Source organism: Pteropus medius, unplaced genomic scaffold, assembly GCF_902729225.1.
Source record: "Pteropus medius unplaced genomic scaffold, Ma_sr-lr_union100, whole genome shotgun sequence".
Classification (NCBI taxonomy): Eukaryota; Metazoa; Chordata; class Mammalia; order Chiroptera; family Pteropodidae; genus Pteropus; species Pteropus medius.
In genome coordinates, this window is record NW_024349803.1 from 14742845 (window position 1) to 14765619 (window position 22775).

General features: G+C 40.5%; 1 protein-coding gene and 1 long non-coding RNA gene across 4 annotated transcripts in view; one reads left to right on the forward strand and one right to left on the reverse strand.

The window, feature by feature from the left end:
• MYRIP (myosin VIIA and Rab interacting protein) overlaps positions 1 to 7561 on the forward strand; it is a 237842-nt gene extending 230281 nt beyond the window's left edge. For 2 of the 3 annotated variants that reach the window (XM_039837382.1, XM_039837383.1), the window contains 4 exons: positions 682 to 786; positions 899 to 959; positions 2284 to 2402; positions 5838 to 5870. In XM_039837382.1, coding sequence (XP_039693316.1) covers positions 682 to 786; positions 899 to 959; positions 2284 to 2402; positions 5838 to 5870 — 318 coding nt within the window. Of the gene's footprint in view, positions 1 to 681; positions 787 to 898; positions 960 to 2283; positions 2403 to 5837 lie in introns of all 3 variants that reach the window. The other variant, XM_039837381.1, reaches the window with a different exon arrangement.
• A 10513-nt stretch (positions 7562 to 18074) lies between these two features.
• On the reverse strand, positions 18075 to 22775 carry LOC120582191 (uncharacterized). The gene is made up of 2 exons (XR_005647487.1): positions 22592 to 22775; positions 18075 to 22493 (listed from the first exon to the last, which is right to left on the reverse strand). It is a non-coding gene; the product is annotated as an uncharacterized LOC120582191 (long non-coding RNA).

The window sequence follows — 22775 nt, forward strand, 5'->3', positions numbered from 1 at the left end:
CTGTGAACAGAGACTGTGTCTTCTTCATGCCTAGGACAGAAATGGACCAGCTCTTTCTGAGCTCCAAGTGGGCTCTTGCTCTCTATAGCTGCCTTAAGACACTGTTGGAAGGAAATCTGAGCTCCTTCCGACCTTTCGATTTTACAGTCAGGGAAAATGATGCCCAGAGAGAGGACGGAGTTTCTCAAGGCCACTTGGCCTCTTAATAGAGGAAACCGACTTGAACCAGGGGTTGCTAGGCCTCCCTCCCGAGACCTGATGCTGTGCTTTTGCATTCGTGATGTCCTGGCGGAATGAAGCAGGACCTATAAATCATACTTGCTTTTCAAAGCTCACATCAAGTGTTGTCTCCCAAGGAAGCCTTTCCGGACCACTCCACCCCTGTGCTGAGCCAGATGGCCCCGGGCCAGGGTTCCCATTACACCCTGGGCTTCCATTATCCCTAGGCGTACTCTGACATGAGTGGCATGCTCTAGAACTAGCAAGTAGAAATTTAAATTTAAAAAGAAGGGCCTGTGTTTAATTTTCTTACTATAGCATTAGATAGAGAAGTGCTTGGTAGAAGTTGAATGAATGAGCACACAGCAAAGCAGATTTATTCTTTATAGATTCGAAACACTTTTTAACAAAGATTTCCCCCTCCTGTGCTTCCTCCCTACCGATCCTGTCTGTTACATTAAGATTACTGATATCGAGAGCCGGATTTCAGCCCTGACTGTTGCAGGATTAAACATAGCTCCGTGTGGGCGCCTCACGCGAAAACGAGATCAGAAGCAAAGAAACCAGGTGCGTTTGTCCCTCACTCCCTCTGTGGGAATTTTGCACGGCCTGGAAATTTTAGAAGACAAAATATGTTTGGCTTCGAGAAGGTGTATTGATTGCTGTGTTCTGTTTGTAGGTCCAGACTATAGACACATCAAGGCAGCAGAGGAGGAAACTGCCTGCTCCACCGGTGAAAGGTATGCTTGATTACAACCACAAAGCCACCAAAGAATTGAGCCTGGCTCATTCGCTTTGAGTAACTCAGTGATCTGAGGACCAGATCTAATGGCGCGTTCTCACCCGGAATTTGCTCTCGTGCTGAGTCTATCTTGACTTGGATCCCCTCAAGAAGCAGACCCTGGGACAAGGATGTGAGTGCAAGTAGTTTATTAGGGAGGTGATTCCAAGAAGCACTGGCAGGGGAAGACAGAGATGATCCAGGGAAGGAAATTAAGCCAACACGAGGTGCTGTATACGGCTGGGAGCTTCTGGGAGACAGCACTGACTACGCCTCAGAGTTTCCTGCCCAGAGAGTGGGAAGATGAGGTAGTCAACTCTCATCCATCACTGGTTACAGGTTACTCCCGTGGGGACACTGACTCCCTGGTACTTCTGACTTGCCCCATGCATGGGCAACAGAGTGGTGGTGCTCAGAGTGAGCTAGAGTGGTGACTGTTGGGGTGATGTAGGCAGGGTGCCACAAGCATCTAACACAGTGCCCAACCTAGAAGGCCTTCCAGCAATGCCAGTTATGTCAACCTTATTCTGGACGTTTTCAATGAAGTTCCTGGATTTGGGAGCCACATGATGATGCCAAACTAGAAATTCAGATCTACAAATTAGAAAAGCACAAAGTCAGAAGATATATGTTTGAATCTTGGTTCCACCGTTCATTGTATAACAGACATTTATTGAATGCCGACTTTCTATACCACAAAAACCTAGACAATTAAAATTTATTACAGATCCACGATACCCTACTTGAAACCCTTCGGTCATTATGTGTTCCAGAATTTCTTGGATATTAGAAAGATAATAGGGTGTATATACTGTATATGTCATAACAGCCCCCCTTCATGGTGTCTGGGGCAGTGTCTGATAAACACATCAGTATCCTTGCAGGAAGGCATGGGAATGTTCATACTCTATAAGATGGACAAGGACTTTAAATGGCTGCATGTCAGTTCAAGTCAGGTTTTGCCATCAGAAATTTTGGCTACAAAGTTATAAATGTGTACAGTTTTTAGAGCCTTTTCTATTGCAGAGTTGCAAATAAGAATTTATGGATTATATTGGATTATCTCCAAGCTGCCTTTTCCCAGAAAGCCAGTAATAATGCCTTGATTTATTTGGTTCACCATAAAAATAAATACAAAATAAAGATTCCATAGTCAGACCTTTGGGCCAGAATGAGATTCCAAATCTAGAACAAAAATCTGGGTCATCTGGACACCTGGTCTGTCTTCCTTAGTGACTGGTCCAGCTCCTGGGTAACACTTATTCCTGTTCATTTCCTTTTAGCTGAAAACACTGAGGCATCTTCAGTGATCACTATGAAGACATTCAATCGCAACTTCATTCTCCAAGGCTCCTCGACAAACAAGACGAAAGAAAGTAAAAGCACCACCAAGGATGCGATGGTAAATGTCATCTCTGCCCTGATACCCGTCACTTTCACTGTAGACGGTACCTCCATTCTGTAGCTTCCCTATTAGAGCCCCAAGAAGCATCCTTCCTTCATGGCCTGTTGGTTGCGGGTGGTGGGGATCTAAAAGTGACAAACGCCAGGCCTGGAATTGCCCAACTCTTTGATAGGTGGATACATCCCCTCATCTGTATCTCCAGCTCCTTGTCGGAACCAGGTTTGGTATAAGAGAAATAAAAATGCATACACAGGAATGTAAGGTCTGGTGGAGGTATAAGATTTTGTATTCTGCTTTCGAATTATATTTACCCTTCCTTAAATTTCCTGTCAGCCATTAATTACTTGTTGTGCTCCCGGAAAAAAAAAAAAAGTCAGCAGCTGCCCCTATGTGAGGCAAAGCAAGGACAGAAGATAATTTCCACGAACTCTAGAGATCATATAGGATCGTTTGCCTAAACACCACCACGTGCTTCGAGATGGTGGCAAATCTCGATGCTGCCTATGTGGGAGATGATGATCCAGCTAAAATGCCTCAGCGGTGCCATTGTGCCAAAGACAGATGATGTCTGGGGCGACAAGACTGAAGCGAGGATAAATGGGTTCTGGTGCTTTTCATGCATCGCCTGTCTCTCCCTTCCCCCTCCTCTTTCTCATTGTCCCTGTCTCCTCAGCGAAAAAGCACCAGGTGATGGCATGACGGTGGGCTTGCCGCTTTGAATTACAAACGACACAGCTATTAGACACCAGGAGACAACTGTGCTGTGCGTTGCCTCTCCTTCACTGGTCAGCCATCACCCCTGACCTTTCAAAGTCCAGTTACCTTGCTCCTGGCCATTACTTCGAAGAGCTAAAAAGATTCATTATTACACTGAAAGGGCAGATCGCTAGGGCCAGAGAGGGAACCTATCGTAAATCAGATAGTTAGAAATAAATTACCTTTCATAGAGCTAGACCATAGATGGGAGGTTGCCAGGGGCTGTGGGGACGGGGAATAGGAACAAACTGCTCAGCGGGTAAAAGGTCTTACTTTACAGCGATGGGAATGGTTTGAAACTAGACAGGGGTGGTGGTTGCACAACTTTGTGGACACACTAAACGTCACCAGCTCGTTCACTCTAAAATGGTTATTTTTATGTTATGCGAATATCGCTTCAATAAGTTATTTTTAAAATTACCTTTAAATAACACAGAGTGGTTAAAAATGAAAGAATAGACAATATTTATTTAAGAAATGCAAACAAAAAAAGGACAGAAATATTACTTTCGAACAAAGTAGAATTCCATACAAGAGCATTTAGAGAAGATAAGGGAAGATGTTTTAATTTTGATAAAATAAAATAGTCACTCATGAGCCTTTCTTGATTTGGCAAACAACAGAGCAATACAGTTCATTGTGCCACGGTTGGTGACTTAAAAATTCCCTTAATTAAGAAATTTAACTTTATACTTTACAGAGGATTCTTTTTCTTTCCAACCGTCAATGGACCATTTATAAAAACTGATTTTACACCAGCTACAAAGGAAACCTCAATAAATTCCAAAAAATTGAAAGTCTAAAACTACCTTCTGTGACCCCAATGCCAAAAATAATCGAGAATGGCACATCGTTCAGTGGAGCTTTCTGAGATGACGGAAGTGTTCTTTGCCTGCCGTACCCGGTGTGGTAGCCTAGGTGGCTACTGCCTTAGAGGAACTGACTTTTAAGTTTTTATTTAATTTTAATTACTCTAACTGTAAACAGCCACATGTATTAGAGAGGGCAAATCTAGAAGATTAGAACAAAAGTTAAAGAGAAACCCTACTTGGACTTATAAAGTACGTGCCCCCACATACACAACTACACGTAGATACAAACACATACACCTGCATACGCTCGCACACACGTTTCCAAGGAACTATGAATTAAAGAGAAAAGCAAATCCATAGAGCGTTTAGAAAATGAAAACATTACATATATCAAAACATATGGGACACATATAAAACATGTAAAACTACAGAGTCAAATTCATACTATTAAATATTTTCTTTGTTATTAAAGAAAAAAGAAAAACTAATGAACTAAACATTGAATTCCAGACATCAAAGATAAATGCAGAAAACAATTAATTAAAACCAGAAAACTACAGACATGATGATAAATCTAAGAGTTTGTTCTTTGGAAAAATAGAAAATAGAAAAATTTTGTAAGCCAAGTCAAGAAAAAATAAGTAAAATCAAAATAAGAGATTATAATAGAGATACAAATTTTTTAATTTAAATATATAGTGTGAAAAAAGTCTTAAGTCTTAATTCTAATAAAATCAGAATCAAATCAGGATGTTAGTAAAAAATGTCTTAAGAAATAAAATTCTAAAATTTATTAAAACTTCAAAAAAAGATTCTTGGCCTTTTGAGCTCCGCTTCTCTTGCTCAGGCCTGCTTCCACTTCTGGAAGTATACCTTCCCTTCTAATAAAACTTTTCTACTGTAAAAAATAAAGATTCCTAGCCAAGTGGATTTGCTGATAAAATTTTCAGGAACGATTAGTTCCCATGTAATATAAAATATTTCAGAACATTAAAAAAAATAGAAAACTAAAAGATTCATGTGATGAAGCTACTAAAATGCCAGCTACCAGAGCCTGCCATGGCTGGTAATTGTGCACACATGCTCCATTCCACTCACACACCCATGCACGTCCAGACACGCACAGACCACACACCAATTGTGCTGCTTCAGAGGAATAAATAAAATAAAATATTAGCAAATTAAACACAGCAGTACATTAAATAATAAATGACCGGGTATATTTTATAAGAATGCAAGAATACCTTTAATATCGAGATACTGATTAATAAATCATATCAGTAGTTCAATACAGAAAGCCATTTCTCAAATTAATTTATAGTTTAATCTAATTCTCATAAAAACCTCAGTGGGATTTTTTTTCAAGTTCACATAAGAATAAATCAGAAAGAAGAGACAAAAGCATTTTGCAAAGTTTAACTGACTTTCCTGCCAGATTTTCAAACAAATTAAAAGCTGTAAAGAAATTGATGATTAATGGAATAGAATAGAAAGCTCAGATACAGATACAGGTCCATATGAAAATGTGTTACATGACTTTAAAGCATTAGGAATTTGAGAAACAGTATAAGTTATTTTAAAAAATAAAAACAAAACTCTGCTTGGGAAACCAGCGGGGTGGGGGGTGGGGAGCTGGTATTGGAAGGGCATCAATTTGCCTTATTCTATGTACTAAAATAAATTTCAGATGGATTAAGATGCACATGTAAAAAATGCATCACTTTTTAAACATCGTGAAATATTTGACTAGTCAATGAGCATGAATACCCTTTATGATATATAAAAGAAAGTGGTGGACGTTTTTAATTGCCTCTCCTCGCTTTTGCCGAGAGGCTGATGACTGTGTGCTCATTGTCTCACCCAGGAGCCCACCCTGGAGTCTGCTGTGATGTATTAGCACCATGGAACTCCACTGCCAGTGACCCACTGCCTCCGCCCCACACGACAGTGCCTTGACCCAACAGCCATTGAATACTGTACGGATTTCCACGTGAGGAGAGGGTCTGGGGAGGCCACCGTGCGCAGGGCTGTCCTGATGCCTCACCTAGAAAGCGTCCTAGACATCAGCATTGTGGTCTTGGCCACTCTCTGCCTTAGGCTCCCCGGGGAATCTGCGACAGAAAACCAAGACGCTGGCTTCCAACAGCAGAGCTTCGCTGCTGTGTGTCATCGTCACGATCTTTTGGGTATTTTTTTTTAACCCTGCGATTTAATTAGAATTACATGAAACAGTTTGTCCAAAGGAAAATTGTTGGGGTGGGGGGATGGTAGAGGAAAGGGAGATGGGCATTATCATTTAATTCATAATCAGTTCTTATTAATCTTGCGAATGCTGAGGAGAGAAGAGAAAAATGCCCCTATAGTGAGCACTAGGGACTCAAATCTGAGGAGTGCTCGGCCATCAAAGGTGCAGGTCTCCCTGCAGCCACTTCCTTCCTGCTAAACACCCACCTGTCATTCTGATTGCTTTGCAATCACAAGCCACAGACTGTGAAGCTCTGACTCACCCGTGCCATGCCCAGATCTGTCTGAAACAATGGCTCGTGGAGAATTTAGGTTCCTCCTTGGACTGACTGAGACTTTCCCCACTCTGAAGGGGAGAAGGACCTGAGGAAGCCCACCACTGGCCTGACTTAAGGTACCATCCGGAATCAACGTGATGTGGTTTAGCAATGACGCATCTAAATAAGGTTTGGGTAAACGGATTATCTCAGACTATGACCACATGAGAAAATGATGTCCTCCAAAGTTTATTTCCCAGTAAATATTCAGGAAAGGTAGTAAAATGACCTTAAAGACAAAAATGGTTAAAATAGCCTTAGAAAACATACAGGTATGAAAAAAGCAGGGACAAACTGTGAAGTTAATGGACATAAGAGTTGACACTACATCCAGGTTTCTGGTCTCAAATGCATGTCTATTTAGAGTGTGTTTATAAAAGCAAATGGAACTGGAATTTCACTCAATTAATCGAGCATTTGCAACCTTTTTTATTTGCTCCTGATATATTCTGAGTCTGGCAGGCAAGGGCATAGTATGACTGATGTTTATTTATTCTCATTTTAATCCTTAGAGCAACCCTGTTTAGTAGGTATCCCCATTTTTCCGATCTGGAAACTGAGGGCCAGAGAGATTAATTTGCCAAAGTCACACCTTTAAGCCAAGTGTAATTAGAATGGCTCGCAAGAGCCTCACTGTGTGTTGTTTTCAACTTCTGCCTTCTTTCGCTGCAAGGCACATTCTCAGACCTCGTTCGCTGCTGAAATGTGTGTGATGATCCTTTCCTGAGGGAGGTCTGCCTATCTTCCAATACTACTTCTTGCTGATGCCGTGTACGTGTTGACTAACAGAAACGACGCCTTTGAAACAAAGTAAACCTTTGGCTTTTTGTTCTGTTGGTGTGATTCAAAGCAAACAAATATAAATTGGAAAAACACAACAACAACTACAAAAAGATCTGAGTTCCAAATAGAATGGTTCCTTGAAGAGGCATGAGAAGCAACTATTGTGTTACAGTGTTAAAATAATCAGTTTTCTTTGACAAAAACGTGTACTGTGTAAACCTTGCAAAAACAAAACAAAACAAAACAAAACAGAAGACGCCTGCTCTATGGCATTTGAATTTTTACAGAGGTTTCCTTGTGCCAAATAAGTGCAAAGATTTAATTTACTATTAAAAACCATAAGCATATATGTTATAGTTCCAGAAGAATTATTTTGTCATCAAGTGATTTTGATCTTCAGTGTCAATATTTATATTTAGATTAATTTTTATAAATGAAAATATTTTAATGGTTTAAGAAAAATGAGGACAATAGGACCATATCTTTGATGACTTCTGAAAGTTATGCTTGCCTTCATGTTATATGCACATTGCCAAGAATCACTGTCAAGAGAAATGATAAAGAAGTAAAAGTCATTTACGAAAATAACGTTCGTGGGTGTGTGGCTCTTGGTTTTTGTTTGTTTTTTGGTAAGGGAAGACTGGAAGTGAAGAGGGGTTAGGGAAAGAAGTCATGGTTAGTCACCGGAGGGACCACGATTCAAAGCCACTCTTGCCCCTCACCCTATGGCCCTTCCAGTCACCTCTCCATTGCTGGTTCTCCTGAGAACAAAATTTCTAAGTGATCGCCTCGACTGAGTTGTCACTCAGCTAAGACCAGCAGTTCTCAAAGCCGGGGGCGGTGTGATTTTGTCTCTTAGGGAACATTTTTGATTGTCGCAGCAATGCACAGGACAGCCCCCCACAACAGATTATCGAACCCACAGTGTCAGTGGTGCCAAGGTTGAGAACCTGGGTTAGACCCTGGAGGTAAGCCTGGGCCTCCGCGGAGAAGCCCCCGCCAATCCCTGCAGGGACGTGCAGCTGAGCAGGAAGCAAGACGGGGACTCTCCCAGCCTTGCACAGGCTCAGGGCAGTCGTTTCTCCTCTCAGTCTGGCCTGCCCAGGATACTGAAGCCAGACACTGGCCCCCGCCATCCCCAAATAGGAATAGGATCCCTCCTCTAACCTGAAATGAATGAATGAATGAATGAAAACACTGATTGAAACCAAGAGCCATCTCTCCCTGGTGGTCTAACGCAGTGATCCTCAACTTGAGTGGGCATCGGAATCACCTGTTAAAACACAGATTCATGGGAGCAATCCAATCATCCCCAGTCGTCAGTCTACCTTTCTCTACACTACCATTAATGTGCCAGGCACGATAATGCTTGCCAACCACTAATGACGAGCTCACATTTAGATTGACAGGCCATCTCAGATGCGGGAGACACGGAGGACAATATCAGTAGACCCATCTGAAATCCTCTCCAGGCAGCGTTTCCCACCAAAATTGCTGATTTCTCCACCCTCCCACCCACACCCCCCAACCCACAAGAAATCAAGACACGTAAGACAGTGAAGAGGGCCCAGTCACACGCAAAGTACCTGAGCATTCAGCTTCTCTACCCCAGAAGCCGCAAAAGTATGTGTTGAGCAGCCAATCTGCATTAACAATCTGAATATTCAAGAGAATCAATTTGAGTCAGTAAATTTAGTATCAAGAGTGATGGGCAGCTATACTCAGAAAATGTACAGCTCTGCTTGCTTCTAAGTAAATAGTAACAGTATAAAGATAATATTTTCTCTTAAGTGCTTGATTTGCTGTGACAAAAAGAAAAATGTGATTGAGCATTCAAAGCATTTGAAAGCTGCCAGAAAAAAACTAGGCTCCAAGACTCCCCATTTCCTGGCTTTGTGGCCCATCACCTCATGTGTAAAATGAGGCCACAGAAATCTTTGTGGTGCTGTGAAAGCTAAATCAGATAACATATGAAAAAACTCTCAGCAGAAGGCTTGGTAACTATAGGTGCTCAATGTTGGTTTCTTATCCTTTTAGGATAAAAAAAAAAAAATCAAATGTTCACACCACAATTTATGCAAAATGCTGTGCCTCCATTTTTCTACTCATAGCAGGAGATTATTCTGCAAATATTCACTCCCTTTACACCCCCAACTCTGGGAGGAGTGTACTACTCCGCCCCACTGAGGCTGGGTTTGGCCATGTGATTTGCCTCGTGGTTGGTGGACCCTACGTCTCTGTCTTAGTCTGTTCAGGCTGCTGTAACAAAATACCAGAGACTGGGTAGCTGAAAAACCATAGAAATCTATTTCTCACAGTTCTGGACGTTGCAAGTCCAAGATCAGGGTGCCGATACGCTGGGTTCTGGGAAAAGCTGTTGCAGAGTGCCCACTTACACTGTACACGGTGGGAGGGGACAAGGGTCCTCTCTGGAGCCCCTTTTAAAAGGGCGTTTATTCCAGTCATGAGGGAGGGGCCACCTCCCAAAGGCCCCACCTCCTATCCCCATCACCTTAGGGGTTAGGTTTCAACATAAGAATTTAGGAAGGACACAGACATTCCAACCACAACATTCTCTACCCCTTAGTTTGGGTTTGGCCTTGTGACTTGCTTTGGCTAATGAGGTATTAGCAAAAGGGTTATATACGGGGCTTGAAATATGTTGATGAAGTTGGGTTTGTCCACTCACATTTTGCCATCCACTGTGAGAGCATACCACAGGCAGCCCTCTGGTCCAAGGAACAGACCCAGACCCAAGCTGCAGCTTGCAGCCAAGTTCAGTGAGCCCAGGTAAGATCAGCAGAGCCACCCAGTCAACCTGTAGATATATGAACAAGAACAAATCATTCCTCTTTTAAACCACTGAGTTTTGGATTGTTCGTTATGCAGCAATGGCTAACTGATACACTACCTGAAAAATTAGTTGTATCACCTTAGTTTAATCCTTGTGTTAAAGATGAAATGAAGATTAGTGACTATCTAAAAGTAAACTCACATTATCAGTAGCAAGGGTGTATAAGCAAACATCGAGCTTCTTGTTTTGACATTCCACAATTTATGTATGAAATTTTGGTTACATTTTTAGGAGGATATCTATCTATCATCATTCTATCTATCTATCTATCTATCATCATTCTATCTATCTATCTATCTATCTATCTATCTATCTATCTATCTATCTATATCTATTCCAATGTATGTACATGTTGCTCTTTCACAAAGGGTCGTCTCTTCACTGAAATTTTTGATAAAATTTTAAAGCATAGGAGACATTTGGTACAGTCCTTTAAAAATAACTTCTCGCACAACAGCCGCTTTATTTTCTCCCGAGAGAAATATTTTCCATACAAAATTTGCATTTTACAGAACAGTTGGTTGCATGAGCCTTCTGTCTCTGCAACTGAGTTATAATGATGATAAAGTGCAGGTAAACAGAGTTGCATTTTAAAGAGCTTTCTAGGGGCTGACATCTTTTAATATCCACTCCAAACACTGGAAACCTCAAAAAATTTATCTAAAAGAATCCAGTTTGGTAGAATTGAGTCCTAAAATATAGAAAAAAATGTGTTTTGTGTCAAAGTTGTCATATTTGATAAAGATGAAGGACTGAAGGCAGTACTTCCCGAAGTTTAATGTGCAAACAGATTCTGATAGAGCGGAGTTGGAACGCAGCCCACCACCCTGCCTTTCTGACAAGCTACCAGGTGATGGCAAAGCTGCTGGCCACAGTTTGAGTAGCAAGGTTCAACACAGTCCCTTGGAGAGTGCCCGGCAGGATTTAGGCCCAGTTACTTGTAATAGGAACCTGTTCATTGGTGCCTCTTCTGACTGTCCTTGCAATCAGAGAAAAGATGGGTCATGTCTGGGCACATGAGCTATGTTCAGGGAAGTCTGTGAAAAGAGCGAACATCTCTGTGCCTTTCCTGGCTTGTCAGTGATGGTAGGAAGGGGCAATGGCATCCAAGAACTCTGTGTTAACTCCTTCTCAGCCCAGAGACAGTGTTACAAGAGGCCTGGCTAGACTAAGCCAAAGTTGCTGGTGTCTCATGGGAGCCACGGGTCGTGAGTGTCTGTGGATGCGGGGGCTGTGACTGGACTCTGGGGAGCAGGTGCTTAAACCATTATTGCCACCTGGGGTTGCCCCGTCCTCGTTAGAAAAGGGGCAAGAGTGAAACAATTTTGGGGGGGAGCCTCCTACTCCTCCATTTTGGTGTTAAGCATACTCTTATACACTTCAGTGTCGGGGGATGCTCCCACTGAACCCCAGGGTGGGCATGAGAGGACTGCTCCCCTGTTGTACAGTTCAGTTCAGTCACATGGGCATGGAGTAACCACAACCCAGAGCCAGACCACCATGCCACCCCGCATGAACTTAATTTGTTTCAAGTACCTGCTCTGTTCCAGGCTCCATGTGGGACAAATGGAACCTGGTTTCTTAAGAAGCTTTCAGGTCAGTGCAGGAGAAAGACATGCAACCACGTGCATGCACTGCTGCAGGGGTGTCTTCACTTGGGTGTTCCTCTACGCCGACTCTGTGTCGAGTAGTTCACTTGGGGGTGACCCCAGGATACATGCTGAGGGAGGGGAAACACGAGAGAATGGAGGGAGGAAAAGTCAGAAAAGAGGCACCAATGAGCAGGTTACCACTATAGAAAACTGGGCCTAAATCCTGTAGAAGAGTGGAGAGGAGGGAGGGAAGGGGCGGAAAGGCCCCGGTTCCCGCCAGGATTGCTGGGGCAGTGGCAGCTCCATTAGCTGAGACAGTGGACTAGACATGGAAAACAGTAGTACTTTGTTTTGCTGTCAAGTTTGCTCGGATTTTCGTTTGAACCGATTCTGCAACCTCCACACTATTTCATTAGCTACCCTGAAAGGCACCTAAAATGATAGCTCTGAGTAACTAAAAGAGGTCACTCAGGCACTGGTTTCACCATTTCCCCCACTATTTGTGACTCAGCACCCTGACTGCACATCAGGGTGACTTAGTTGATGGCCAACAATTTACATTTTCCCAACATCCTAGCTCATGCGTGAAAACAAATCTCAATCCATCTGTTTTTTCCGCTAATGGTCAGTGATGTCCCCATAGCTAATTACAGCAATTACATAGACCATAATGTGTTTCCTTGGAAAAGCCAGATTTGTTTTTTTGTGATTGGGTAGTTTTGACAAATATACACCCGTGTCTAAGAGAGTGAAGGTCTTCCCTTTTTTATCATTTATTTAAAAAAAAAAAAGCCACCAGAAATTCTTTTCTGCGGCTACAATGAAAAATGCTATGAGAATATTGTTTTTTATATTGCCTGGGGTATTTTATTTTTAATTTTGGAATTATACTCTAAGAAGCAATGACATTGCCCTCCAAACTCATTGCTACTACTGACAGCTCTGCAAATTCTTGTGTTTCGGTTGAGGCACATTATTATTACTAAAGAGGTCTAATAGTCGAAGGTAATTAAGGTGAGCTAAACTAAAGAGTAGATTTTCTTTTATTTACTCTGTTTTCTAACTATGTTGTACACATGAAACACTAATATTGGATGTCAACTATAATTGAAAATTTTTTTAAAAACCTGTTTTCTCACCCTCTCCTTATTCTACCCATTTCTCAAAGATGCTTTTGATACAGAATAACTTCCTCTCTCTCTTTAATTTTTTTAGTTCAAGGGGAAATTCTAATGCATTTCCTTTTTGCTGATAGCTTAATGCAAACCAAATGGAAATGACCTGAGACCCTCCCTGGTCTCATGAATGTCTGAAAATAGCTACCTCCTCTACCTCGACTCCATGCCCCTCATCCTGACACCATGATGCCACTGAATGCAACCACGAGGTTGCTAGGCCACCGGACACAACTGTCCTCTGCTGGTGACCATCATGCCTAACTCAGCCTCCGAGATGCACCGTCTCCTGATTTTCCTTCTGTTTGAAACATTGCACTGGCACAATTTGGGTAGACAAGGAGCCAGCAAAAGAGTTGGAAATAGTGTGACCGATGACATGGGAAAAGCCAAGAGAGAATGATGTCATAGAAGCCGGGAGAACAAAGGAGAAGTCCATGAATGCTGTGAAGAGGGTCAAGTGGGATAAAAACAGTGAGATGGCATTGGATTGGCAATATGGAGGGCAAAAAATCTTGGACAAGAATGGTCTCAGCATGGCGGTGGAGATGGAGGCCTGTCTGGAGGGCCTGAGGAGGAATGGGTCACGAGAAAGTAGAGAGAGAACGGCCCTAGACAGCTCTTCGGAAGAACAGAGAAGTGGGTCCTGGTGAGAAAAGAAAATAAGGCCGAGGGAGGTTTTTGTTTTTGTCTTTTTAAGATAAAGATGCTAGAGAATATCTGCATCCGGCTGGAACTGATACTACGAGAGAGAGCGGACAGGGAGGGAGAATATAAACGCAAGAGAAAGAAGAGGATGCTTCCGGGAGCAACAGCCTCGAGAGGACAGAAGAGGAAAACAGAGATAATTCATCCATTTTAACAAGCGGCAAGGCAGAGAGCAGAGGTACAAATGCAGGGAGATTTGGAATTTGGTGTCTGGATGCAATTTGTTCCCACCCGATTGCTTCAATTTTCTCCCTTAAGTATGAGCAAGGTCGTCAGCTGAGAATGAACACAGGGGAAGAAACTGGGTTTTGAGAACAGAGAAGATGTACGAAATCATCACTGTAGAGTGAGAAAAAGAACATCGCAGGAAGAGCAGGAAGCCGTGCAGTGCTGCTGACTGTCCATTCGAGATCTGTGGTCCAGAATTTAAAACGAGGCTGGCTAAGGAAAATAACAAGGTCGCATGTCAAGCACTTAGCCCTGACCTGGTACACAGTGCACACTCAGTAAACGCAAGCTATTACTATTGTGCCACATGAATATTTCTTTGTTTGCTTAGATGAGATCTAATCCTGTCAAAAAAGAAATGAAATCTTGGGTGAGATTGTTTTATCAGCATTGTAAATCCAGTAAATACAATGTTTGCCAGAAAGGCATATGATTAAATTTGTGTTGAAAACGTAGACCCTGTGGCCTAAGCAGCTGACAAAACATGAGGATGACGTCAATAAGATCTTATGAGGACACGGTGCCACAGGTTTGCATGTCAATGTGGCCGTCCCCAGAGCTTCGTGCAGCCCTGTAGTGTAAGGGCATGGTTGGTCTGGGATTCCATACCCAGGTGGGGAGACGATAATATGGGTATAAGTGAGTAACAGAATCGATTGAGTAGCCCTTATATTAAAGTGAGCTAAGAAAAGAATTCAGGGAAGCTATTATTACACTGAAGATATCAGCATAAAAACTTGAACTTGGAAAGGTCACTCATCTCTCCTTGAAATAAGAAGCAACCACCTCCCGTGTCATCCCACTTCCCAAAATTGCATGAGATAAAATAAGATGCAGCTTCAACTTCCACACGGTAGTCCTTGGCCTTCCTCTTGTTAGGGGGAAAAAAAAGAGATAGTACCCTTGGAGAACAGAATCAAGTGATTGATTAAAATCATTTTTTTTTTTCATTTTGTTGAGATGACCATACAGCTGTGTCCTTTAATGTCATTGTATTGGAGAATGGGGGGAAGGGGGGTCAGTCTCTTCAACCTCGTAGTACGTCATGTCTGTAACCAGACATTAAAGCCTTAATGAAACGATACTGTGCAGTTTTCCAAATGGGTATCATCAGTATCCCTTTCCCGAGGGCTTTTTTTGAAGGTAGCTGACTTAGGACTTGGATGTCTGCCTTTCTTTTCTGTGCTGTCAAGAGGGCTCATCTCTTCCATCTGAAACATGCAAGCTCTCCACCCTTCTACTCCAGTGTCACCAAGTCTCCATTCCACTTCCCAGCACCCCAAGGAACCTCCAACCTTACTGACTACAAGGCAACTCCCGGGAGTGGTCTCGGTTGTATTTGTGTTGCAAAAGCCTGTCATTTTGATGTGTTAAAGACTTAGGGTGTGGAGGGTTCCTCAGCCCCTGGCTGGTGAACAATTCTGTTTCTGCGAAATGGCAAATCCTATCTTTAAATCCTTATATATCAAATTCTAAATCTTTTACTACAATTATAACATACTTAGGATCAATTATCCTAGCATTTCTGGGTTAATATTCTTATGATATAATGCTGAACTGATATGCTAATATTTAATATACTGATAGTGAATAAGAGAAACTCATTTTTACTTTTTTTCTTACGTTTTATTGCGATATAATTCATATTATCATACAATTCATCCATTTAAAGTATAGAATTCAATGACTTTTATAGATTTGTGTAACCATCCGCATAATCAATTTTAGAACATTTTCCTCACCCAAAAAAGAAACCACATACTCATTAGCAGTAACTACCCACTTCTCCTCAAATACACCCCCAACCCTAGGAAACCGCTAACCTGCTTTCTGTCTCTACAGATTGGTCAGTTCTGGACAATTGACAAAAATGGAATCATACAATATGTGGTCTTTTGTGCCTGGCTTCTTTCACTTAGCACGTTTTCAAAGTTCATCTACGTTATAGCACATGTCATTCATTCTTTTTATAGCTAAATAATATTCTATGGTATGGATCCATCAAAATGTATATTCATTCATCAGCTGATGGACATTTGGGTGGTTTCTGCTTTTTGGTTATTATGAATAATGCTGCCATGAACATTCCTGTACAAATTTTTGTGAGCATATAGGTTTTCAAATACTTTAGAGGGGGATAGGTGGATCACATAATGCACCTGTTTAACCTTCTGAGGCACTGCCAGACTGTTTTCTAATAGGGTTTCAGCATTTTACATTCCTACAGCAGTGTATCAAAGTTCCCATTTCTCATCAATACTTATTTTTTTTTATGGTAGCCATCCTAGGTGGACGTAAAGTGGCATCTCATTTTGGTTTTCATTTGCGTCTCCCTGATGGCTAATGATGTTGAGCATCTTTTCACGTGCTCATTGGCCATTTGTTTATCTTCTTTGGAAAAATATCTATTCAAATCCTTTCCCATTTTTTAATTGTGTTTTTTATTATTGAGTTATGAGTTCTTTATGTATTCTGGACCCAACTCTCTTACCAGATACATAATTTGCAAATTTTCTCCCATTCTGTGGGTTGTTTCTCTTTCTTGATGGTGTTCTTTCAAATACAAAAGTTTTTCAATTTGATGAAGTCCAATTTATTGATTTTTTGTTATTTGTGCTTTTGGTGTCATATTTAAGAAGCCATTGTCTAATCCGAGGCCACAAAGATTCACACCTGTGTCAGGTATTGGTACTGCATTGGGTATCATGTTGAATCTGTAGATCAGTTTGGGGAACATCACCATCTTGAGTCTTCTGATCTATGAACATGAGATGTCTTTCCATTTATTTAATTTCTTTCAGAAATGTTATCTAAAGAGTATAAGTTTTACACTGATTTTGTTAAATTTGTTATTTTATTATTTTTGATGCTATTTTAAACTTTCTTTCATATCATCTTTGCTTTTATAAGTTGGGAAGCTTTCCTTCTTTTATTATGCTTTGGAACATTTTATATAACATGGGATTTTTTGTGTAAAACTATTTAGGCTAGGTTCCTTTTTTAGGAAAAGATATTTTCCTACCTTCTATCTTCTTGTAAATCAATTATAGAAACTTATGAAAATCATACTTTGAATCCAGATTTTCAAATTGATTCCTATTCTCGTAATTATTTTAAAAGTCCTCTGTATCTAGTTATGTCTCTTCCTGATTATCAAGGTTATCTTTTTGAGCCTTCTCCCTTTCTCTTGATCACAACTGCCACAGGTTCATCCATTTTAAGTTTTTTAAAAGAACAAAATTTGGTTTCATATTAATAATTTATATTGATCATTATTCTTGTTTTTCCTAACTTATTCACTTTTGCTTTTCTGTTTATTTTTTCCTCATATTTTGGGACTTTTTTTCCTAGCTTTTGAGTTCAAAAATAGTCCATTTATTTTCCATATTTTCTCATAAGTACAAGTAATGCTACACATTTCCCCCCCGCCCCGATGCTGCTTTGGCTACATTCCCTATATTTGGATATATATTGCTTTCTTTCTAAAACTAATTTCTTAATAATTTATAATTTCAATTTTGATTTCCTATCTAATCAAGAATTAGATGAATATGCTTTTTAAAAATTCCAAATAGTTTGTTTTAGTTAACTTATTTGTTAATAACTAATTTATTGAATATTGGTCAGAGAATATACCCTATAGATTCCTACATTTTAAGTTTTGTGTTCTTCTTTAAGAAATAGCACATAATAGGATTTTTGTAAACCTGTCATAAGTGTTTGAACAAATAACTGGTATGCTTTGCATTGGGTATAAAGTTTTACATAGGTCTATTGGGCCAAGTGAGTTCATTGTATTACTAAAAATACTTCTATCTTTACTTAATTTATGTTTACTTGTCTATTTCTGAAACAGATGTATTACTATATCTCATTCTGACTGCAAATTTGTCCATTCCTCCATATTTTTATGTGCATTTTGTGGAGTCGTTAAGAAAAAAGTTTATAACTCATTTTCTTGGTTTAATATAACTATGATCTACATGAACTATTCTTTATCTGGTTTAATATGATTCTCAATTCATTTTTTTCTGATAATATTGTTCCATCCTATTTTCCAATTAGCAGTTACATGCAATAACTTTTTCAATCTGTCATTTGACCTTAAATGTGTCATAAATAGCATCTAGATGAACCATTTTGTTTGAAACCAAAAAGGTTGCCTTTTAATAGAAAAATATGACATTCACACTTCTATGATTACTGAATTATGTACTTTTTACTTCTTTATTATGATTTAATGTTTTTAAATTACTATATGATTTCTTGTTACTCTTTTATCCCTCTTCCCTTTAGTTGGGTTGAAACATGCATGGGATTTCTGTTCTTCTAGAAATTACCCATAAAATTTTTCACCCTCATTACATATCAATATAATTTAGACATAATCGCAATTTTTACTGATTTCTTCATGCCTGTCTTTCATCTTACATCTTTCTCCTCGGGTTTTTAATATTTCTGGAGTATGTCATCAATACTGTGAGAGTAAACTTTCTGAGTCCGTGAATGTTTTGTAAATGCTTGTATTCTGCCTTCCATCTTGCATACTATTTTGCATAAATATAAAATTTCAGATTAAAAATCTTGCACCTTGCTTTGTCTACATATAGAATTTCAGGTTCAAATATCAGAATTTTGAAGATGTCCCATGATCCTCAGGAATCCAGTGGAGCCAGTGTTTAAGCCTGCAGTTTCCTCTATCAATTAGTTTACATCTGTCCTTTCCTTCAGGAGGAAGGAAATACCTGATCCACTGATGGCACATCTTTTTGTCCCAGGCTGAATTTATTCTTCCAAAAAATGTATCTTTTCTGATATTGTTAGGGACTTTTTGATAATGAAGATGCTGAGTTAATCATCTTCAGCCAGTGACTGTTCTCTGCTCTTTAAAGACAGTGTAACCCTTTATAACCAGTTACATTAATGACCTATCATTCAAGTTCCCACTGTAATTAAGTAGGTTTCTGGGGACATGATTTTACTTTTGACGTATGTAAATATTCTTAATAATAAGTTCTGCTGTAACCAAACTCTACTATGCTCAATGATAAAGGAATTAAGTCCTTATCATATATGTAATGTTTCAAACATTTTATTTGTATCACACATTGGTATTATAATAATCAAGTACTCATGATATAAGCTGAGATTTTTACCGACTTTTTCTACCTGACCCGAACATCAGGATGTCCAAAGGGTCTAGAAACATAGTATTTACTGCATTTTTTCAAAATAAAAAAAAAAAAATTGGACCTATCGTTTTAAGTTTAGAAGTATTTCACCTGGAAAGTATTCTTACCATCACATATGCAAGTGGCGAAGGGCTTATTTTAGGGTGCACGCCCAGGAGAAGAAAAAGCTGCCTGCACTTTTATATTGAAGGCCTTAAGCCTTGAGGCAAAATTTCCATTAGCCTCATGCAGTCTAGCACAGCTCACTAGATTTTAGGGTTTGGAGAAAAAGCCTAGAACTTTCCTCCTATTGTCCCCTCATCAACCGCTATGGAATAAGGAGCATCAATTTGGGTCCTTTGAGAAGCAGACATTCAAATGGGATTAGATGTACAAGACATTAATTGGGGAAAACACCTGTGAGGAAAGAGGAAGGAGCCAGAGGAGGTGACCCTGTGAAGGAGAAAGGGAAGAAGGGCTGAATAAGAAGAGTCTTAGACTTCAGCACAAGTTTAAGAAAGTTCGGCCAGGCCAATGGAGAGTCCTTGAGGAGAGCCGCCCATCACAGGGCTACATTAGGATCTTGGTTGCACTCAGTTATTGGCTGAGAGCAGCCAATGGGAAGTGTGGCATCGCCAATGCTGAATTCAGAGTACAGCAGCTGGGGCTGTTGGTCAATTACGCTCACTGAAGCAGGAAATCTGAGTGGGACATTATCACGTGCCCGCCACGACAGGCAACCTATGGATGGCTGAGGACCAAATCTGAAAGCATGTCTTCATGACTTGCAGATATAAGAAACAGTTGCATAAAACCCACCATTGTCTTCATGGTAGGCAAGCTGCTAGGATGCTGTCCAATACATCACAGTGTCCCCTTTATGAGGGCCCAAGAAAATCATCTCCTGTGGTTCAGGGCCAGGCAAAGTCATTCCTCCTGCGCAACTGGTATGTTCTCATCCCGTAGACAGAGGGATTTTCTAGTAGACTTTTTCTTTGTCATAACCATTGGGAAAGTAAGAGCCAGATTTGGGGTCTATCTCTAGCTTTGGGGGCTTTTATTTTTCAACTATTCTACTTTTTTTTTTTTTTTTAAATCTTCCCTGATTCCTTTAGTCAATACTACTGTCCTCTGCAAGTGATCTAAACTCCCTTCTGAAATAAGGCAGGAAATCATCACCTTAAACTAGGCTGGTACCATTTAGAACTAAAAATACTAGGTTTTAAATACTTTAATTTATTCCTTTTATAACTTTATATATAGGTCAAATCCTCTCACTCTTAAGCCAGTGCTAATAAAAATAGTACGAGGGCCACGAAATAGTCTAGGAGCCACATTTTAAAAAGTAAAAAGAAACAGGTGAAATTGAGACAACTTAAATCTTTGAAAGGTCAGTGTGTTCTTTAAACTTGGAGAATATGGCAATGAGGACCAGAAACACTGTAAGCACTCAATGGCCACATTGTGGCTAGTGGTTTCTCGTATTGGACAGTGCAAGTCTAACGAAGTCTATGAATGACCAGAGAGCCAGGAGAGTTTTTAAGATAATAATCACAATTGCATCTGACTTGTATTCATAATTGGCTTTGATTGAAGATGTATGAGCTCCTGGGGGTTTCTGATGTAAATAACAGGTCTAAGAAAGGATGAGTTCTCCTGACAGGGATAATGACCATGAAAACCCTAAGGTTTCTGGATTTTTTAAAAAAACTTCTGTTTCTTTGGCTCCTTCTAAGAAACAATGTAATATAAAATGGTTTTGGACATCTAGGAAGAAAGAAAACAGAAACAGATGAATTTTGTTTATTCTATACTTCATCTAGAAAGATATTAAAAATTAAAATGTGCTTATAAAAGTATAAGACCAAAAAACAAAAACCGTTGTAGCTGTAATCAAAAAATTTTGATTCTCTGTTTCATAACCAGCTCTAAAACTTTATACCTTAGTTTGGATAATAAACATATTATTCATTTAAATCAGGACTAGAAGACCAAAAACATAGTTAGATTTCTGGGAGTTAAGAATCTGATTTTTTTTAGGCAAATTATATAACCTTTGAAAGCCTCCATTTCCACATCTGCTAAACAGAATAATAACTACATCATAGACTGGCTATGAAGATTAATAATATTGTGAGAAGTCTTACAACAGGCAAAAAGTAAGCACTCAATAAATAATACCTATTATCGTTAATCATGAAAGATTATTAAATCCAGATATTCTTAACCTGGGGTCTGCAGATCTTTGGTCCATGGATAAATTGCAGGGTCGGGGGTGGGGGTAGGAGAAGATTCCTAAAATTGGATGAGAAAAAAGATTATACCTACATCTAATATCTAAGCACAGTTTAGCATGTCCTCCATTATGAACACTGGCAACATCACAATAATATTTTAGAAGGACCTGTCATTTTGCACGAATAGAACTCACAGATATTTTCATATTACATTTCTGATGTTTCAGACATCTCAAAATATCTTTTAGCTAGCACCTTTTGAAATTCTAATAGTTAGACCTGCTGCTAGACCTTGTTAATTAATGCGTTAGTAAAGAAACAATACTATGCTACCAATGTGTTGCTTTTCATTTCAATACAATTTCAATTCAGTACAATTTCCTTTGTAACCTTAAATGTTTTATTTCATGCACTTAAAGCATATTCTTAGAAGGGGTCTATAGGCTTCGCAAGACTGCCATGGCATCAAAAAAAAAAAAAAAAAGGTTAAGAATCCCTAAATTTTAGTCTATCCCTTTGCTTCCATAAAGCCAACCAAGTGGGACTGCCTAGGTAAGCCAAAGTCTTAGGTTTATTTTCCTTTGCGTAGCTTGATAGGAAGGCATTACAGTTCTGGTACCCGACTCTACATCAATTAACCTATTTGCTGAGCACATCTTCGATTTGTATCTGGCACCTGTCCTGTTCGAGGTTCTGTGTCCGAGTTGACAGGCTGTTTTTCTGGTATATTCAGTTGACACATACCTGACACCCACTGGATGCCAGGCCCCAGGTGAAGGTGAGCAGTGGTTCTGAAGCGTGGTCCCAGACCATCAGCATCAGACTTACCTGGGAGCTTACTAGATTTGCAAATTCTGAGGTCACGCCCCAGACCTGCTTAAAAAGAAACTGCGAGTCTGTCAATCTGTGTTTATCAAGCCTTCCGGGAGATGGACGCTAGAGTTTGAAAACCGTCGCGCTAGGGAATCGGAAGGGGGCCCAACCTGGGGGGTAGGTAGGCTCCCACCTCGAACCTTGGTGGGGACTAACACGGCTCCTGCAACGCGGTGCAGGGGGTCCTGGAATTTCGATGCAGGAGGTGCTGAGAGGCGACAGTGAAGTCGAAAGCTGGGCTTGTTGAACTCCTACATCCCGATTTTACTTAAATTACCCGGGGCCTCGAGGTTGACTGATGGAGATCATCTCCCAGCACCAATCCCTTGGCGACGCCACTGTAGGGCGAGATAAGGGGAATCAGGGGAGAGCATGCGAGACCATGGGGAAAACAGCCCAAGACCTGCGGGATCTGCCCCGAGCGACCCGCACCCACCTGGACCGTTCCCAGTCCTGCCGGTCGGCACTGGACCGCAAACTTCCTGCTGGGAATTGCGGTCCCGAAAGCCCGCCGGCCCCCAGGCTTTCCCAGCGCTGTCGGCTCCAGGAAACTACAAGTCCCAGGATGCCCGGCGCGGGTGGTCACGTGGGAGGGGGCGGCGGGCGCGGCTAAATAGTCT